Below are 19113 nucleotides of genomic sequence, written 5' to 3'. Positions count from 1 at the left end.
TTTGTATTTAATGAAGGTTGCTCTGGCTGCAGTGCAGGACAGCTTTAGTTATCCTGGGCTAAGGACTTGCTGCAGAAACTGTGTGATCCGTGGGCAGAAGCCATAGCCCCTCAGTATGCTGCGTGAGAGACAGAGTTTTTCCTCCCTCTGGCTAAAAAGGGCTCTGCTGTTTCTCAGGTCTGAGAAACAGCATTCTGGAGTGGAACTCCGACATCCTCAGCACCTCCCAAGAGGAGCCCTAGGTCTGGTTCCAACTCTCCTCCTTGCACGCTGTGTGGCCTTGGCAAGTTCCTTCCCCTCTCTGACCTCGTAACCCCAACTATAAAATGAGGGACGGTCTAGAGCAGGGTTTTTGTATATTTTAAAGTCTTGGAACCCCCAGCTGTCGGCCTGAAGCAGGCGAAGGAGGACTGTGGGCAATGGAGGAGCCCAGGCCCTGTCTAAAGTCTCCACTGATGGTTGCCTTGTGGCAGCGCGGACCCACAAGGTCTGGCGATTGGGCCTGCAGGCTGCCAGGTTACACCCTCTTCCATATATAGAAGAGCTAAAAGTGGGAGTGCCTCGTGGAAACCAGGATGGAGAACCCAGAGCCCGACCCACCTCACCAGGAGCCTGGGGCTTCTTGCAGGACAGTTTGACCGCTGGCCTAATCACCTAAGAACTTTCCAGATTTAAAGTCCTCTGGGGGAGTCGTTGTGCAGGAGGCCCAGAGGGGCATGAGGAGCTTGCAAGGAAATTTGGATACTGCTGTGGAAGTGGGAAGAGTCCATAGCTAAGAGTGGAACCCTTAGTAAGTCGCTACACCCCTCGGTTCCTTTGTTCGTTTGTTTGTTTGTTTTTAAACAGGATGAGACAAGGTGTAGTAAGTGTCAGGAGTCAGGAAGGGCTTCGCGGGGAGATGCTTTTTTTTTTTTTTAAGATGTTGGGGGTAGGAGTTTATTTATTTATTTATTTATTTATTTTTGCTGTGTTGGGTCTTCGTTTCTGTGCGAGGGCTTTCTCTAGTTGCAGCAAGCAGGGGCCACTCTTCATCGCGGTGCGCGGGCCTCTCACTATCGCGGCCTCTCTTGTTGCGGAGCACAGGCTCCGGACGCGCAGGCTCAGTAGTGGTGGCTCACGGGCCTAGTTGCTCCGCGGCATGTGGGATCCTCCCAGACCAGGGCTCGAACCCGTGTCCCCTGCATTAGCAGGCAGATTCTCAACCACTGCGCCACCAGGGAAGCCCCCCTCGGTCCCTTTGTTAAATGGAGGGGTTGCTCTAGAATCAGGAATGTGTGCCGTACACATCCTCCCAGTCCCAGGTGCCCAGGGCAGATATTGCTAATGGAGCACGGATCTCTGTCTTGCTGATGTTCCTTTCTCACAGCCCTTGCAGGAAAACAGCCCCAACTCTCTGTCCCACTGGTGCCCTCTCTTTAGATGTTTTCTTTGGTCTCCCAGGTCATTCCAGGTTCCCCACCAGCACTGTAGAGCCAGGAGAGGGCTTCCAGCTTGAGAAATGTGGGCTTGTTGGCCTGTAAACAACAGAGCCCCAGACAGAGCGAGAATGGCAAGGAGTTCACTAAAACAGCACCGCCCTCATTGTTGATCATCCTACCGGCACCAGCACAACGTTTGGCATAGCCACAAACCCCCTGTACTACATATTCTTAATTCAGTATTCTTCAAAGTGACTCACTTTTTTACTTCAATTATTTTTAAAGGGAAACTTTAGCTGTCCACCATAAATGGAAAACCAGCAGCCCTCGCTAGAAATAGAAGGAAACTAAATAGAAAGGAAGAAGAAAATCAGTGTGTTAAAGTTCTTCCTGGCAAGCGTTGCCTGCCGTGAGGTCTTCTGTCCCTTCTTCAGGAAATGAGACCAGCAAGTGTTGGAAGGGGTGTTGAAAAGCCGCTATTGCCAACTTTCTGAGCCAGTCAGGGCCGGAAGGGAATGGCAGAGACTAACTTTCTCACTATGGGATTCCCTGCAGTTTAGTGCCGAGCCCTGAATCACCTAAAACCGGCCGGTGTGCCCGAGCTCCTGCATACGTTGAGACAGTGATCTAAGGACCGTCACTTTGAAAAGCGCTTGGACCAGACCCTCCCCCAGATTTAAACCTCTGGCCACTGCAACCCAGATCAAAATGTAATCACTTTGTCATGTGACTAGTGCAGAAGCCACACCCCTTCTAATTAATATCAGCGGGGAATTACAACCAGATTCTTTGCCAGCCCTAGAAACCCCGCCATAGAGATTTGCAAAGCAAAGTGAGATTGGAGGACATTCCCCCGTGCCTCGGGGATCTTATTCACTGGGCAAAAACACCTTCTCATGTTCTCTAGTTCACGTGATGAAAGCATATGAGATCACAGTGCTCCGGAGGTGGGGCAACAGCTGTTTCATATCATCCTGCCCTGGGGATGGCATATCGATGGAGTTCTGGGGCCTTTCCAAGAGTTGCGGCCATGGGCAGAGGTGTGGGCCAGTGGGTCTGCAGGGATAAGGCATGTCAGTTAAGCAGAGCTGCCTGGAGCTCGCCTGTTTCTGTTACGTAGCCATGCCCAGGCCTGGCTCCAGCTGTTGTCCAAGGGCCTCTAAGCTTTGTTCTGTTTTAAATCTTTATTCATGGGTGACCTGACCTTAGAAATGGAACATAAATTTCTTTGTGTCTAGTGGGATCCCTCCAGGCACTGGGAGCCCACACTCCATTGGGCTGGGTTGGACCTGTCAAAGGAGGTGACTGTGGAGGAGTTAGGAAGCATTTGTGGAACATTCTCCCTCAAATCCCAGCCACAAGCGGAGATTCTAACCAACACAGATTCCATTTCTGGAGCTGTAAAAAAATACCTCATTCGATCTTTGCCTGTGAGGTAGGAAGGATGAGTGTCCTTATCCCCATCTTTCAGAGAACACAAAGGCTCAAAGGGGCAAAAGACTTTCCCGAACTTAGAGTGAGGTCAGGGCTAAGACACCCTCTGCCAACTCCCAGCTTCCTCCCATCCCACACTCCCACCTCTGTCATCGGCTGTACCTGCACCCAGGAGGTGCTCCGTGATCTGGAAGGATGTTCCAGAGGAACGGCCCTAGGACTGAGCCGAGATAGTGAGGGAAGATGGGGTTCAACCTTGGTGTTCCAGACCAGAGAGTGTGTCAGAGACACATTTCTTCCTGTTCTCCTAGGAAAGTGACATTTTCGTTCTGATTATAAAAGAAAATACACAGTAGAAAATCTGGAGAATACAAGAAAGCTTCAAGAAGAGAATTTTTAAAGTCTTAACATATTCCTACCAACCCAGAGCAAACCATATATATACATGTTTATATATATATATATATATATATATATATGTATATATATATGTATGTATATATCAGTGGTTTATAGACATACACACACACTTTATATACAATATAGTCCATCCACATTATTTGCCGGTTCCATATTTGGGAATTTGCCTACTTGCTAAAATTTATTTCTAATCCAGCATCAGTACTTGTAGTGCTTTCCCGGTCGCTTGCAGATGTGGGCATGTGCGTGGCCGCAAAAACGGTGTGGCCTGAGGTGCATTTCCCCAGCTGGGGTTGAACGAGGCAACCTCTGCCTTCTTGTTCCAGCTCTTATACTCTGAACAAGTGTCTTTTTCATGGTCCCTTTATTGCCACATTGTATACATCTCGTGCTTTTTTTGGTCATTTCGCTGTTTAACGTGGCCTCAAACCTAGTGCTAAAGGGCTGTCCAGTGTTCCTAAGTGTGATGTGTCTTTTGGAGGTGTTAGGTAAGCTTCGTTCAGGCATGAGTTACAGTGCCACTGGCCATGAGTTCAAGCTTAATGAATCAACAATATACATTAAATAAGGTGTCATTAAACAGAAACGTACAGCAAGGCTGTGTATTGATCTTTGGATGAAAATGTTGTGATCAGAGGCTCACAGGACCCCAGCCCTCATTTCCCCTGGTTCTGTGTTCACTAAGTCGGCCTTCACCGTAATACACAAATGAAATATACACAAGCACACACATACACTTATATACTGTATACATAATTTTTTTGAGATTAGATTGTTGTTTTAGACTGTTCTTTCACCTGAGATAATGCCTGAACTTTCCCCTGTATCACAGAACTCTTTAAGTGGCACACAAACCTTCTTCATGCTAAGAGGGAAATTAACTAGAAGGCCAGTCCCCTGCGTCATAGCGGCCCTGGGTGGGCAGGTGGGCCCTAGAAGCAGGAGCTAGAGTGCGGACGGGAGCCAAGCAGGGCTCTCCCTGCCTCTCCTTTCTCTGCCTCTCCTTCGTTCGTCCCTCTCTGCAGACCAAATGTCTGTCACAAACTGGAGGTGGCTCAGGCTGCAGGAGCATCCTCTCGGATGGAGCTGATATATTCAGGTCTGATTTCAGGTTCCTGAGAAACTGACCATGCCTGGACCAGTCAGCTGTGGCTGTGAGATGAAACAAGTGGTGCTTCTCATGGAGGTGGGGGTCCACAGATGAACTTTTGGCATCTGCCCGGGGGCTTTTTTCTTTTCTGTCTTCCAAAAGCAGTCTAAGTTGAAGAAAAGTGGCCTCTGGAGGCCCTGGGACAGGGTGGTCCTCAGAGGACAGGGGTCACTGTGGCCCAGGCTACATGACACCTAATTCCATCTATGAACAGGTGGGATTTTTCACCCTCTTTATGGCAGCTCCTGGCAAGTCAGACTGACCTGGGACTCCCTGGGATGGTCCTCACCCCCAGGTAGAGGAGGGAAGGCCAGGGCTGCTAAAGCCCCGGCACCAAGCAGGCTCACATGTGTGGTGGCCTAGCATTTGCTCCCCTGCGCTCAGGCTGAGGCCCAAGGGTTGGGGTGCGAGGTGGCAGTGTCTTCCCCCCAGACACCAACGGGGAGGGATCAGGGCCCTGACTCACCCAGCAGCTGGGAGGCCTGTGCCCCAGACTCAGGTGAGCTGGACCTGTGTTCCCAGGCCCTGGAGGGACAGTCCCTCTGCACCCCCCTGGGGCCTGGAGAAGACAGTGGAAGAGGCAGCGCCGGGGGGGAGATGGGGGCAGATGGGGACTGGAGGGTGGGCTGCAGGAGGGGCTCACCTGTAGAGACAACGAGCAGGGGCGAGGTCCCCTCAGCTCTATGTCCCTGTGTTTAGCTCAAAGTGAGGAGGAGGATGATAGCTTCTCTTCATGGAACATTTACCGTGTGCCAGGCCCCAAGCCCAGCACTCTCCATGCATTTTCTCATTTAATCATCACACTGTAACGATCCCCGTTTTTTACGGAGCAGGAAGCTGTGTCGCAGAGAGGTAAAGCTGCTTTCCCAATACCATGCAGCTAGTTGAGATGGAGGCAGAGGGTGAATCCAGGCCCTCTTAAGCCCTGAACTCAATAGCCTCCCAGCAGGCTCTGAGGAAGAGGTAGAAAAATGAGCAGCCATCTCGTTGGTCCAACGGTGGCCCAGCTACTGGGTGGGGGCGTGATTCCCTGGTGCAGCAGGGCCGTCAGGGTTAGAGGTAACCTGGGTCAGAGTCCTTGCTCTGCACTGTGTAGCCTGTGACCTCAGGCAAGTCACTGCACTTCTGCGCCTCTATCCCTCTCTAGGACAACGTGGGAGCTATTAGCCTGGCCTGCAAGCTCGCGAGGATTTGGGGGAGACCAAGACCCAGTCATCTACCCACCTCGACCCCAAGCACCCTGGCGTGGCTGACTTAGAGGAAGTTTAGAAACCCAGGACTTCTGGCCCTGGTGACGCAGAGGCCCTGTGAGAAACCCGGACCTGGGGAGTCTAGAATTTGCAAATCACGCAGGCCCTGATGCTGAGGTTGTGTAAGAAGGGATTTTGCTGGTGGCTAATTCCGGTTTAAGGCCTCCTCCGTGGCCCTCGGACACCAGTGTGGTCTCTGTGCTTGCTCATTCCCAGGGGGAGGGGTTGTGGTGAAGCAGGACAGGAGCCAGAGAGGGCTTGACTTCTTGGCATCTTCGTGTCTTCTTCATTTTTTTTCCACAAACTACAGACTTTCCATTGTGCTCAGAGCTGGGCATACAGCATTCGGTGTATGTACAAGACAAGCATGGTTCCTGCTGTCAGCAGTTGCTGTAAAGTGTAGTCGACTTTGTGATGGGACAGTAGGTGCCAAGGGGCATGTACCAGGGAGACCCAACCTGATATTGGTGGGGCGGGAGCAGTCAGGGAGGGCTTTCTGGAGGAGGTAGCACTTGAGCTGTGCCCTAGGAGTAGACTTGTAGACCATCCTAGATCCTGGATTTATCTGATTGTTTCCTTACGTGTCATTTAGCTTGCTCCTCTCCCTCCTGTACTTCCTATGAAGTGAAACTTAGGTCAAGAGACTTGAGATTCAGGTTAAATATTTTGGTGACGATACTTGACAGAAGGTTTTGTATACTTCCTATTGCATCACCTCAGAGTCTAATTATCCCTCTTATTGGTCACGCTAGGTTTGATCTCCTATTACAGTTGTGGTCGCCAGATCTCTCCCTTGAAAAGGGACATTTTTCCCTTTGCTACGAGACTAATCCCTGGGGTGGTATCTTCACCCCGTATGACTCTCCTTTTCTCCACCAACCTTTCACCCCATGGTTCAGCCTCCATCAAGGATCTTTCCAGAGTGGCTGTGCCGTCTTTTTATCCCCCCAGCAATGTCTGAGAGTTCAGGTGGTCCCACATTTTTGTCAGCACTTGTTTTTGTCAGTATTTTTTTCTATCTTAGCCATTATAATGGATGCGTGGTGATCCTTCATCATGGTTTTAATTTGCCTTTCTCTAATGGTTAATGATGTTGAATATCTTCTCATGCACTTACTTGCCATCCATATATCCTTTTTTTTTTTTTTTTTTTTTTTTTTGCGGTACGCAGGCCTCTCACTGCCATGGCCTCTCCCGTTGCGGAGCACAGGCTCCGGACGTGCAGGCCCAGCGGCCATGGCTCACGGGCCCAACCGCTCCGCGGCATGTGGGATCCTCCTGGACCAGGGCACGAACCCGCGTCCCCCGCCTCGGCAGGCGGACTCCCAAGCACTGCGCCACCAGGGAAACCCTCTCTCTTTTTTTTTTTTAATAAATTTATTTATTTTATTTTTGACTGCGTTGGGTCTTCATTGCTGCACGTGGCGTTTCTCTAGTTGTGGCGAGTGGGAGCTACTCTTCGTTGCAGTGTGCGGGCTCTATGTTCGCAGGCTTCAGTAGTTGTGGCTCGCAGGCTCTAGAGCGCAGGCTCAGTAGTTGTGGCACACAGGCTTAGTTGCTGCGCGGCATGTGGGATCCTCCCGGACCAGGGCTTGAACCCGTGTCCCCTGCATTGGCAGGCGGATTCTTAACCACTGCGCCACCGGGGAGGTCCCCATATATCCTCTTTGATGAAGTGTCTATTCCGATCTTTTGTCTATCATGTAATTGGGTTGGTTGTTTCCTTACTGTTGAGTTGTGTGTTGTTTTTTTTTTAATATATTCTGGATATAAGTTCTTCAGGTATGCAGCACGTGTTTTGAGGGCTACACTAGGGAGAAAGTTATAAGTGTCACTTCCAGGCAGCATGACATGCACTATGTAAATCTCTGAAGGAAATCTGCTTATTTATTTATTTACTTATTTATTTAAATTGTGATAAAATATACATAACATAAATGTTACCATTTCAACCATTTTTAAGTGCACAGTTCAGTAGCGTTAAGTACCTTCACACTGTTGTGCAGCCGTCACCACCATCCATCTCCACGACTCTTCATCTTCCCAAACCCATTAAGCACTAACTCCCCATTCCGCTTTCCCCAGCCTCTGGCAACCACCATTCTACTTTCTGTCTCTATGAATTTGAAAACTCTAACTACCTAGTATAAGTGGAATCACACAGTATGTGTCTTTTTGTGACTGGTCTTTTTCATTTAGCATAATGTCCTCAAGGTTCATCCATGTTATGGCATATGTCAGAATTTCCTTTTTTAAGGCTGAATATAATATTACACATTTTGCTTATCCATTCGTCTCTCAGTGGACGCTTGGGTTGTTTCTACCTTTTGGCTATTGTGAGTAATGCTGCTACGAAAAAGTCTGCTTTTAATTCCTTAACACCAGGCCACTGAGTATTAACTGGGTTTGGGATATAATCCAAAAGCCAAGGTCAGATGTGTTAGGAATGCTTTGGTTGCAAGTAACAAAAACTCATACTGACTTTAAATAAGAAAAAAGGTTTGGGCTTGTGTGTGTGGAATGTCCGGGATGCCAGGTCCAGGGGTTCAAGCAGTGTCACAGGACATGCCACTTTTCTCTCCCTCTGAGCTCTGCTTGCTTCTGTGCTTTCTACATCTTAAATCACGGTGTAGAGTTCTCCCAGCTCGCCACTGCAGTGGGGAAAAGGGTCTCTTTCCTGATCATGCCATCAGAAGTCCCAGAATTGAGTCTCATCAGCCTGGCTTGGGTGACGTGCCCATCCCTGAACCATTGTTGGGATCAGGGACTGGTAGATTCTGGTTGGCCAGGCTTGGGACACATGATACTCCCTATCACAAAGACTAGGGGCTGGAGAAAGGTGACCCTCCAAGGGAAATCAGGGGCTATTACCAAAAGGAGAGAGGAGGTACCAGATAAGGAGGAATACCGGATACCTGCCATGAGGGAAAAGCGAACTGCACAGCTCATGTGTGCCGGGCATTGGCAAAGCCCTATCTGTACCTTAGTTATTGCAGTGAGTCCTCAGGGGAGATTGCTGTCCTCATTTTAGAGAGAAGGACACTGTGACCAGAGAGATTGGTACCTTGTGAGTTTCACCAAACAGCAGGGCTGGCATTAGAACCCAGTGCATGGGCTCTTTCACCAGCCCCCAAACCGTGGGCAAGGCCAAAGCCCTACATTGGGACAATTCTCATCAAAAAGTTAGATCTGTGCCTAAAAATGCAGACATTGTGCTCAGAGGTTGATTCCAATAAACCAGTTAGATCTGCTACAGAGTTCTTGTACCATAGGGACAGAACTTTAAAAATTGTAAACAGGGCTTCCCTGGTGGCGCAGTGGTTGAGAGTCCGTCTGCCGATGCAGGGGACGCGGGTTTGTGCCCCGGTCCGGGAAGATCCCACATGCCGCAGAGCGGCTGGGCCCGTGAGCCATGGCTGCTGAGCCTGTGCGTCCGGAGCCTGTGCTCCGCAACGGGAGAGGCCACAACAGTAAGAGGCCCGCGTACCGCAAAAAAAACAATTGTAAACAAGGGCTTCCTTGGTGGCACAGTGGTTAAGAATCCGCCTGCCAATGCAGGGGACATGGGGTCGAGCCCTGGTCCAGGAAGATCCCACATGCCACAGAGCAACTAAGCCCATGCGCCACAACTACTGAGCCTGTGCTCTAGAGCCCACGAGCCACAGCTACTGAGCACATGTGCTACAACTACTGAAGCACGCCTAGAGCCCATGCTCCACAGCAAGAGAAGCCACTGCAACAAGAAGCCCACACACCACAACAAAGAGTAACCCCCGCTTGCTGCAACTAGAGAAAGCCCACATAAAGCAACAAAGACCCAACGCAGCCAAAAATAAATAAATAAATAAATATTGGGAGATTGGGATTGACATGTATATACTAATATGTATAAAATGGATAACTAATAAGAACCTGCTGTATAAAAAAATAAATAAAATTCTAAAATGCTGGATAAATAAAATTTTATAAAAATTAAAACTAGAAAATATTACTGACAGAAATGAAAAAACACCTAAATAGAGTGACACACCTAAAAAAAATAAATATAACTAAATAAATAAATAAATTTAAAAAAAATTTTAAACAAGAGATCAAGAATGAATTATGTAAGCAGAATTTTTTTTTTTCTGTTTATGGGTGTATGTTTTGGGTTGGTTTAAAAATCTTTGATGATATTTTATTTTATTTTTTTCTTGTTTTTAATCCACATTGGCATTGTCCTTTACAGATAGTCATACAGACTTTGTTTATACATCCCCCAGGATGGGGACCTTTGGTAGGGTATTTTCTGGGACTCCATTTACTCATCTGGAAGGTGGGGCCATTGGGTTGGCTGAGTTCCATGGTCCCTTTCAGATATGGAAAAGTCCCCTTGCTAGTTTCCCTGCCCTTTTTCAAAACCATTTTCTGCACAGCAGCCAGAGGCATATAGATGGATATTTTTTTAAAACATACATTAAATTATGTCAAACGCCTCCTCCCCAGCCCCCTGCACCCCTCAAAACTTCAATAGAATAAAAACCCCTCACCGTGGCCTATAAGCCCTATAAGACCCTTGTGATACAGCTGCTGCCCCTCCTGGCCACGTCCCCTTCCCTGACAGCTCTGTCCTGCCGTAATGGTCTTCTGGTTCCTCAAACATTCCAAGCATTTTCCAGCCTGCGTGTCTTCATTTGTACTTTGCATTCTGTCTGGAATACACTTTCCTCAGCTCTTCCCCAAGCCAGTTCCTCAGCCTTCAGGTCTCAGTTCAAAGGCTGCTCCCTCAGAGGGACCTTCCCTTCCAAGAACACCCACCACCACCATCCCCATCCTGCGCTACCACAGCAGGCTTTGGGGTCCTTCCTAGCACTTACTGTAACTTAAATTATATACATATTTCCTCATCTGATGGTTTATTGCCCATCTTCCCACTGTCCAAGGGCAGTGTCCGAGGCTGTCCTGCTGCTCATTGTAACCCAGCACCCGGCAGAGGGCCTGGTACACAAGAGGTGTTTAGTAAATGTTGTAGAGTGAATGAATGAATGGGCGCCACTCTAAATCGACTCGCTGAAGGCTTGCTTAAGCAGCATTGATGTTTTCTCTCTCTCTCTCTCTCTCTTTCTTTCTCTTCGTTGCTGCTCATGGGCTTTTCTCTAGTTGCGGCTAGTGGAGGCTGCTCTTCGTTGCAGTGCGCGGGCTTCTCGTTGCGGTGGCTTCTCTTGTTGCGGAGCACAGGCTCTAGGCGCGTGGGCTTCAGTAGTTGTCACACGTGGGCTCAGTAGTTGTGGTGCACGGGCTTAGTTGCTCCGCGGCATGTGGGATCTTCTTGGACGAGGGCTCAAACCCATGTCCCCTGCATTGGCAGGCGGATTTTTAACCACTGCACCACCAGGGATTCCCCTGTTTTCTTTTTAATAAGACTAATGACTATTCAGGTGCCTTTGGAGACAGCTCTTTTTGTCGTAAAATCACTTTTCCAGGGTGACTCTGCCTCCCAAAGGATGCCCTGCCCTGTCTTTTGGCTCTATGAGGTACCCAGGACTAGTGGACACAAACAAGGAGGGGGGAGGTGGGATACCTGAATCCCTGGTGTTGAAATAGTCTGTCTTTCTGAACTGGGGCCGGGTAGACACTGGGGACTCAGAGTGAAGGGTACTAAGATTTCTTGAACTTTTCCTCTCTGCAAGGAGCTCAGAGCTTTACCTCTGATAATCATCACAATTCTATGTAAGATGGGCTCGATGACCCCGTTTTACAGATGGAAACTGAGGCCCTGGGGGTTAGGAAATTGCGTGAGTCTAGAGTCCAAATGCCTTCCTGCCTTGCTTCGCTGAAATGAAATAGATGTTGGATTTAGAGTGGTTGTTCCTGGTGAACCCCTTAGCTGGGCATTCAGGGGCACCTCACATCTTGTCTTGATTTGTCTTTACATTTTTCATCTCTTCTCACCTGGAAAATCTTCTCCCATAAGTCCCTGGTGTTCACAATGGGCTCTGGCTCTGGCCCCCCGTAGCTCCTCCTTTTCCTGTTTTGAATGAAGGTATCCTAGCAAGAACTCATTTGGGAAGAGACTTTGTCTAAAACCGCTTTGGAAACCACTGCTAGGCGTGGTCCCCCATACTCCCTGAGCTCGTCTTTGCTCCACCATCATCCCTTACCACTGACGGTCTCTTCTTTCCTCTCCTGCTATCTAGATCTACATGTCCTTCAAGGTACACCATGATGACTTCAAGCTTCAGAGATCTCTCCCGCCCCCCCTTCCTGCATCCGTCAGGACTAAATTACATGTGTCAGAAACCCAGCTTAAACTGGCTTCAGAAATAATCCCAGAGTGTGGGTGTTGCCCAGGATTTAGTGGCTTAGGAAACTGAACAGACAAGGAGTAGATAGAGCTACAGGCAAAGCTGGACCTAAGGGTCAGACTGTGTCATCAGGATTCCACTGATACTTGCCTCATTCTCAGGCAGGCTCCTCCCAAGCGATGATGAGATGGCCCCCTGGCATCTCCATGTTGCATCCTAACAGCCTAGCAACCTCAAAGAAAGAGAGCTTATTTTTCTCAGGGGTCAGAGCAGAAGTCCCAGGGCTGATTCTTACTGGCTGTGATTGGCCTGGCGTGGGTCATGTGCTCACTCCTCAACCAATCACTGTGGACAGTGGTACCCACCTTGGTGTCTAAGGGACTGTGTTGAGGTAGGGAAGGAGGCTCCCAGGAGGAAAGTCAAGGCACTCTGGTTGAAGGAAAGGTTAATCAGTACTGGGCAAAAAATAACAGACGTCCCCTGCGTACATGTTACTTATCTTCACTTATGCACGTGCTGTCTCCGCAGCTTACCCTCCACTCACAGAGGCAGGGACCCTGCCTGTGTACCCCCCGGCCTCTTTAACAACACCTAGCCCCTCGTGTTTATACAGCATTTCTCTGTTTCCAGATAGCTTTCACATATGTATGTTTTAAGTGTCAAAATTACCCTGTAACCACAGATAATTTGTGCAAGCCAGGAATGGATGTGCTGATCCCTTCTCCCTTGAGTATCCAGGTGGTGTCCAGGGCTACCAGAGCCCCCAGCCAGATGCTGTGACCTCCTGCTGCCACCTTGGTTTGCCCGAATTTGTTGTCAATGCATTATTTTCTGTGTGTGCTGTGACTTGTGACAGAGATTGAAAACACGGCCCTGTGGTTTATAAAGTGGCTGTCTCCATCCTCCGTCTTAATCGAGTCCTCACACTCTCCCGGGAGGCAGCGGAAACAGATGCTGTTAACCCAGTTTACAGATGGAGAAACTGACATGCAGAGGGAAAAGATGAGTCAGCCCAGGCCCTAACTGGAGAAAATGGCGTGATGGCGTAGCTTATGAGAAATACAAGAGAGCTAAGAGCCGCAGGTTGCTGTGCCTTCTGACAAGTCCAAGTTTTAAGAATGATACTGACAAAGGAGCCAGCCCTGTGGCTTTCTGAATTGAGTGGGGAGTAAGAGATCGTGAGAGTAACAGCATCTCCTGAGATGAGCAGGGTGCTTATGCTGTCCTATACCTGATTTCATGTAATCCTTTGCACAGCTCTCAGAGGTGGGGGTATTTAGACCTATTTTATTGAAGAGGAAGCTGGGGCTCAGAGAGAGCAAGTAACCCGTCCAAGTCATACCGCTGGTCAGGGGCAGAGCTGAGATTCAAACCCAGGTCTTTCTGACTCTGAACTGCTTTGCTTTTGAGTCCTGGAGATGGAAAGACCCCCTTGGTGTTCACGCCTGTCTCCATCCCTCTCTGCAGGTCTACATCATCCGTGTCACGTGGTCCAGCGGCTCCACGGAGGCCATTTACCGGCGCTACAGCAAATTCTTTGATCTCCAGGTAAGGATTTGGGGTCTCCGGTGAGCTGCAAGGTGGGGAAGAGTTTATTTGGACTTACTTTCCACTTTGACTTCACAGCCACAGTGTTCTTGTTTAAAATGATGTCTATGCACTCACCTCAGCAGCACATATACTAAAATTGGAATGATGTAGAGAAGATTAGCCTGGCCCCTGTGCAGGGGTGACACGCAAATTTGAGGAGCGTTCTATATTTTTCAAAAAAGGGTCCATCACGCTGGGGACATAAGTAATGGGCTGTATTGCCTTATGCTTTGATACTCAGTATTTTCCAAATAAAGGCTCCTGTTGAGTGCTCCAGAACGCAGGCTGACCTGGAGACCGTTTCTGTTGGCCTTGAAGTGCAGATCTTGAACTGGTGTAGTCGTGTTGAGTGCGTTCAGACCTCGTGGACCTGTTCTGCTCTCAAGACGGACCCACGTCTGTTGCCTCACCTTGACCTCCTCTTCCCATCAGCCTCCTTGCTCGGCTCCTAAAATGCCTGCCGTGCTCTCAGGGCACCGTGCTCGCCTTCTCCTCTCCTCTGAGGCCTTTGCATTAGCTCTTCCTCACCTGGAACACCTCCTGCCCCCTCCAGCCCCCTCGTGGTCTCATCCTCTGGGAAGCCTGGTCTGACTTCATTCCCTGGCCAGCGAAGGCCACCTCCTCTGCACCCCACAGCTCTGCATCCCTCTCTCCTGACTCTGTATTGAAGTCGTCTGCCTGTCCCCCTCTAAACTAGGACCCTCATGGGCAGGAACCACATCTTCATTATCCTCTCTTTCCTTCATGTTTTATTCAAGGACACTGTATGTATCCAGTGAATGTTTGGTGAATGAATGAATGAACAAACGAACAAACGAAGGAATGAACTATAACCCCCATGAGCACCATCAGTCTCACAGGAAGCCTATGTGGACAGCTCTGTGTCAGCCCCTCCCCAGGAGGGTAAAAGATCTCTAATCCATGGGTCAGCACCAAAGGCCAGCAGCTCAAAGCAAGTGTGTCATGAAAAGTCACAGTGCCTGATACGATGTAACAAAGTTCTTTAGAAAACACAGACCTCAGGAGGAGATGGGAACTTGCCCGGCTTCCTGAATCCATGAGTGTTCCCTGCCACTTGGTGAGGGGCTCACATAGCTCACAGGCCAACGTAAGGCCTCATCGAGATGACTGTCTTCTTTCCCTCTGGGTACCAGTTAGGATCCTTTGGTTGCAAGGGACAGAAACCCAACTCAAACTGGCCTAAGTAGATGGGGGGATTTAGGGGGCTGGTGTGACAGAATGTCCTGGGAGAAGGAAACTGGCAGGCTTCAGGTGAAGCTTGATACAGGGTTCTCCTCTGTGTCCTCTCACCCAGCTTCTTCCTCTTGTTCTGAATTCCCAGTTTCCTGATGTTGCTTTATCCTCAGATCCCACATGGTTGCACAATGCTCTGGGCTCACACTTAGCAGGAAAGAGTGAAAGGTCACTTTGCAGAAGTCCCAGCAAACACAGTGTTGTGTTTCATAGGCTCATCTCGAAGCCAGTCGGTATGGTTGAGGAATGTGATGGCCAGTGGGCTTATCCGGTCCCTGCTCTGCCTCTCAGTCAGGGAGGTGGGGACTGAGACCTGGAGAGAACAGCTGTGATCCGATGTAGAGAAGGCATTGTGGGGACATCAGGAAACAGCCCGGGTCCTCCACACACCAGCCTGTTTTTCTGCCTTCCACGTTCTCTCTGGAGGTGATATTAACCACCGTCATCCTTGGTTGAACAGACCTAATCTGTTCCTAAAAATGTCAAATAGAGAATTTTCAGAGCCTGTGCTCCAATATTTTAAAAGGGGGTGGGGAGATAATAATGTGCCCCTAACCTGTTTCCCCAGTATCACCAAACAATCTACATTATAAATTGCCAAGTCATTGCATACTGGACAGAAGTTGACACCAGTTACCTAATTACTTAATATGTAATGAACTCATAAGTGACGTTTTGTGTTCACTATGCAACAAACCAAACAGTATCATATACAAATGATATTTTTCTTCTGGTCCGCAGCAAACATGTACCAAATGTCAGTACCCAAAGAGGCTCTATGTTAAAGATGTTAAGATACCATCTAAAAGGGACTTGGCAGGAGCAGACACGGGCATGGGCGGGGGAAGGGCTGACCCTGGAGGAAAGGCAGGAAAGACGATAGCAGTGATGCCCAACCTCCGAAAGTGGTCCTACGTGAGAAAGACAGATCCATACCCCCTTGCTCAGACGCAAGAGTGATTGATGTGATCCATTTCGGCAGGTCTTTAGAGCGTGGGTGTCGGGTAGATATTTTGCAAGTCGCTAGACTGATTTTTCATGCACCGAGGGTCCATGTTACAGGGGCAGCAGTGCTACCTATATTTTTGCTTTCAGAGGCCTCTTGCCTGCCTGGTGCTTCCAAGAAGGAACAGAGGGGGCAGAGATGAGTGACACGGGTGATTGCTAGCCTAGGGCTTATTGGCACCCACAGAGCAGACACCCACTCAGCTAGCTTAGGCAGAGAGAAGTGGGGGTGGACTGATGAGAGGAGGCCAGTGTGCCCCACGGAAACCAGAGCCGGGAGTACAGCCGGCCTCACAGGGGCCCGGAACCAGCAACAGAATGACCCACTGGAAGCCTGGCAGCTCCCGGGCCGTGTGTCCCGTGGCCACAAGCTCTCCCATCGAACCTGCTCCCTTTCCCGCCAGCCCCTCTGGACCAGCTTCTTCCACCAAACAGCACCTTCAGTCCCCAAGTTGAAGTGCCCTTCAAGGCACTGGAGTTGGTGGGTTCGGCTCCAGTCTCCGGGAGAGAGCATCTGAGTGTCAGCCTCCTGGGTCAGAGTCCACCACCCCCCCCCTCCCCGAGCCTGCTAGCTGTGGCCAGAGGGGTGGGGCGGGTGGGACAGCATCATCTAGAGGAGGAGATTCAATAAGAGGGTGGGGTAGAGGCCCTGGTGGCGCGGACAGAAATGCTCACTGCTGCCCTTTGGCAGCCTATGGGCCAGGCAGTGTGTGGGGAACTTGCCTGTGTTACCGAGTTCCCTATTCCAGCCTCGCCCGGGGCTTCAGACCTTGACTTCTGGGGTTAGGCAAACCTGGGTTCATTCACATCTCAGCTTTGCCTTTTCAGGTCTCAGCTCAGTGTCACCGCTGTATGTTTCTGAGCCTCAGTTTCCCCATCCACACACTGTATTAAGAATGAAAGCACTTTGCTCACATCTGCCGTGGCAGTTCAGTCAGTTGTGCTTTGCTCGGTAAGCGTTATCTGTCATCTGCTGTCGCTCTGCTCACATGGGATTTGCCCAAGGTGACATTGTTTGGGAACGTTTTCGAGCCAGGGTTGGATCCCAAGGCAACCTGGTCTGAAGCCTGCATTCCCTCCACTCTCCTGTTCTAACTCAACTTTCTTATTTCTACCAGAACTTAAAAGTGAGGTTTCCTCCCCTCCAACCCCAGCATAATTAGTAAGAATTGGAGGTTTGCTGCAACATAAATAGCTGCCTTAGAGTCTCCTCCCGTAACAAAGTCTTCTAAAGACGGGGCTTAAGCCAGCTTTAAAGAGTCCCAGATGGGCAACTGGAGTGGGAGAGTCCTGGAATTCCAGAGGGTCCTGCTGTCCTGGAAATGGCCTGCCCTGCCCCCCAGCCCCGCACCTGAGAGAGGGAAGCTGGAAGAAGGGGCTGATCGCAAGGACCAGGCAAGGAGGCCAGCCCGCGTGGGGCTGCGACACCCTGAAGTTGGATGGTTTCATGATTCCCCCCTCCCCTCCCTCCCTGTCTGGCGAGTAGCCTGGGCTTTTGCAGCAGTAACTTGGCCGAGAGCATGGGGAGGGTCAAGCTTTCGTGGAGGAGCAGCTCGGCCAGTGTGGCGTAATGGAAACAGCAGGCGACTCAGTCAGGAGACTTGGGGCCCAGCCACCTGTTCTGTGTGGCCACGGGCACACCCCTTAACCCCTCTGTGCCTGATGGTGATTTCTTCATCAGTAGCATGGGGCTGATGCTAGGGAAACAGCTGGCATTCCTGAGGTACTGCCTGCTCAGCATCAGGATGTAGTGACTCATTTAATCCTCATGTCAAGCCTATCAAATGATACAGATGAAGAAACCCAGGCTCAGAAAGGTTAAGTCATTTGCCCGAGGTCACACAGCCGATGAGCATTAGAACTCGGCTTTGAAGCTGGGCAGGCAATACCGGGGTCCACAGTCTTGGTCACTCTGCTCTTACCAGTGGCTACTTCACGAGGCTCCTTTGGAGTTAAAAGTGATGATGTGTGTCCGGAAGAGGCAAATCCATAGAGACAGAAAGCAGATTAGTGGTTGCCGGGAGCTGGTGGGAGGGAGAAAGGAGGAGAGACTGTTAATGGGAACTGGGTGTCTTTTTAGGGTGATGAAAATGTTCTGGAATTAGATAGTGGTCATGGTTGCACAACCTTGGGAATATTCTAAAACCCACTGCATTGAACACTTTAAAAGGGTGCATTTTATGGTATGTGAAGTATATCTCAATTTCTTTTTGTAAAAAAGTGATGATGTGTGTGAGAGCAGTTTCTGGGCTGTCGAGCCCTGAGCTAGTGTCAGCTGTTGGGATTATTGATAGGCGTGGGTTGCTGCTAGGAATTGGCATGAAGATTAGAGCAGGCGGTGATGCCAGTTTAATAGAGTGGTTGAGACGCTGGGCTTTTATCCAATTGCTGCCACTTTCTGGCCATGAGACCTTGTTTTAGTCAGAAGTGTTTTAGTTGCAGATGACAGAAACCCAGTCCATATGGATTATTCAAAAATTACATTGATTAGCTAAATGGAACTGAGAAGACTAAGGGTACTTGGCTTCAGGTATGGCTGGATCTAGGTGCCACAGGGTGAACCAGGACCTGCCTTTCTCCACTTCTTGGTCTCCTCTGTGTCCAGGCAGGGTGTTGTCTGGTATGGTGGCAGCCACAGCTCCCAGCTGTATCCAGCGGTCAGCTCAGTGACTTCAGGGAAAAAGAGAACACCCCAACGGTTTCAGCACAAGTTTCATTGGTTCCTCTTGGGTAATGGCCAGGCCAGTCAGGGCCAGCCCAGGAACTGGAGTAGAATCAGCATCAATCCATGCTGACTAATAGAGGAGTAGAAGATTCCCCAGAGGAGATCAGAGACCTGCTGCCAAAGAAGGGAAAATAACCTGTAGATGACAAAAAAGTAAATGTCCCCTCTGGTGGGGGCAGGACACTCAGGCAGAGGAAACAGTCTGCAGAGAGGCCGCTGGGGTAGAAGGAAGGAGCATGACTCAGGCTCCTTCATGGGAAAAGAAACTCACAGTCAACCAGCAAGAAAGTCCCGTTTCTGACAGATCACCTTCTGATATGATTTCCCAACTCCCTTGTCTTAGCTGGACTCTGATAGTCATGCCTACCACTACTGGTTAACATCTGGCAACGTGTCTCACTCACGTGAGGGCGCTCTGGCAACATGTCTCACTCATGTGAGGGTGCAGGCGGTAGAGCCCTGGACTTGGAGTAGGAAGACCTGATGTCAGGTCCCAGCCCTCTGTCTGACTGGCTGTGTGGCCTTGGGCAGGACCCTCAGCCTCTCTGAACCTCTGTTTCTGCCCTCATCTGGGCACACTCTG

General features: G+C 49.7%; 1 protein-coding gene and 1 non-coding gene across 2 annotated transcripts in view; both read left to right on the top strand.

Annotated features, from left to right (window-relative positions):
• Positions 1-19113, top strand: part of SH3PXD2B (SH3 and PX domains 2B) — a 112283-nt gene that overhangs the window by 18274 nt on the left and 74896 nt on the right. The window contains exon 2 of the mRNA XM_060144202.1: positions 13424-13504. Within this exon, the coding sequence (XP_060000185.1) occupies positions 13424-13504 (81 nt within the window). The remainder of the gene's footprint in view (positions 1-13423; positions 13505-19113) is intronic.
• LOC132518898 (U6 spliceosomal RNA) lies at positions 13614-13720 on the top strand. The gene has a single exon (XR_009540022.1). It is a non-coding gene; the product is annotated as a U6 spliceosomal RNA (small nuclear RNA).

This window comes from Lagenorhynchus albirostris, chromosome 3 (genome assembly GCF_949774975.1).
Source record: "Lagenorhynchus albirostris chromosome 3, mLagAlb1.1, whole genome shotgun sequence".
Lineage (NCBI taxonomy): Eukaryota > Metazoa > Chordata > Mammalia > Artiodactyla > Delphinidae > Lagenorhynchus > Lagenorhynchus albirostris.
The sequence above is the reverse complement of the archived record's forward strand: the minus strand, read 5'-3'. Positions and strand labels throughout refer to the sequence as shown.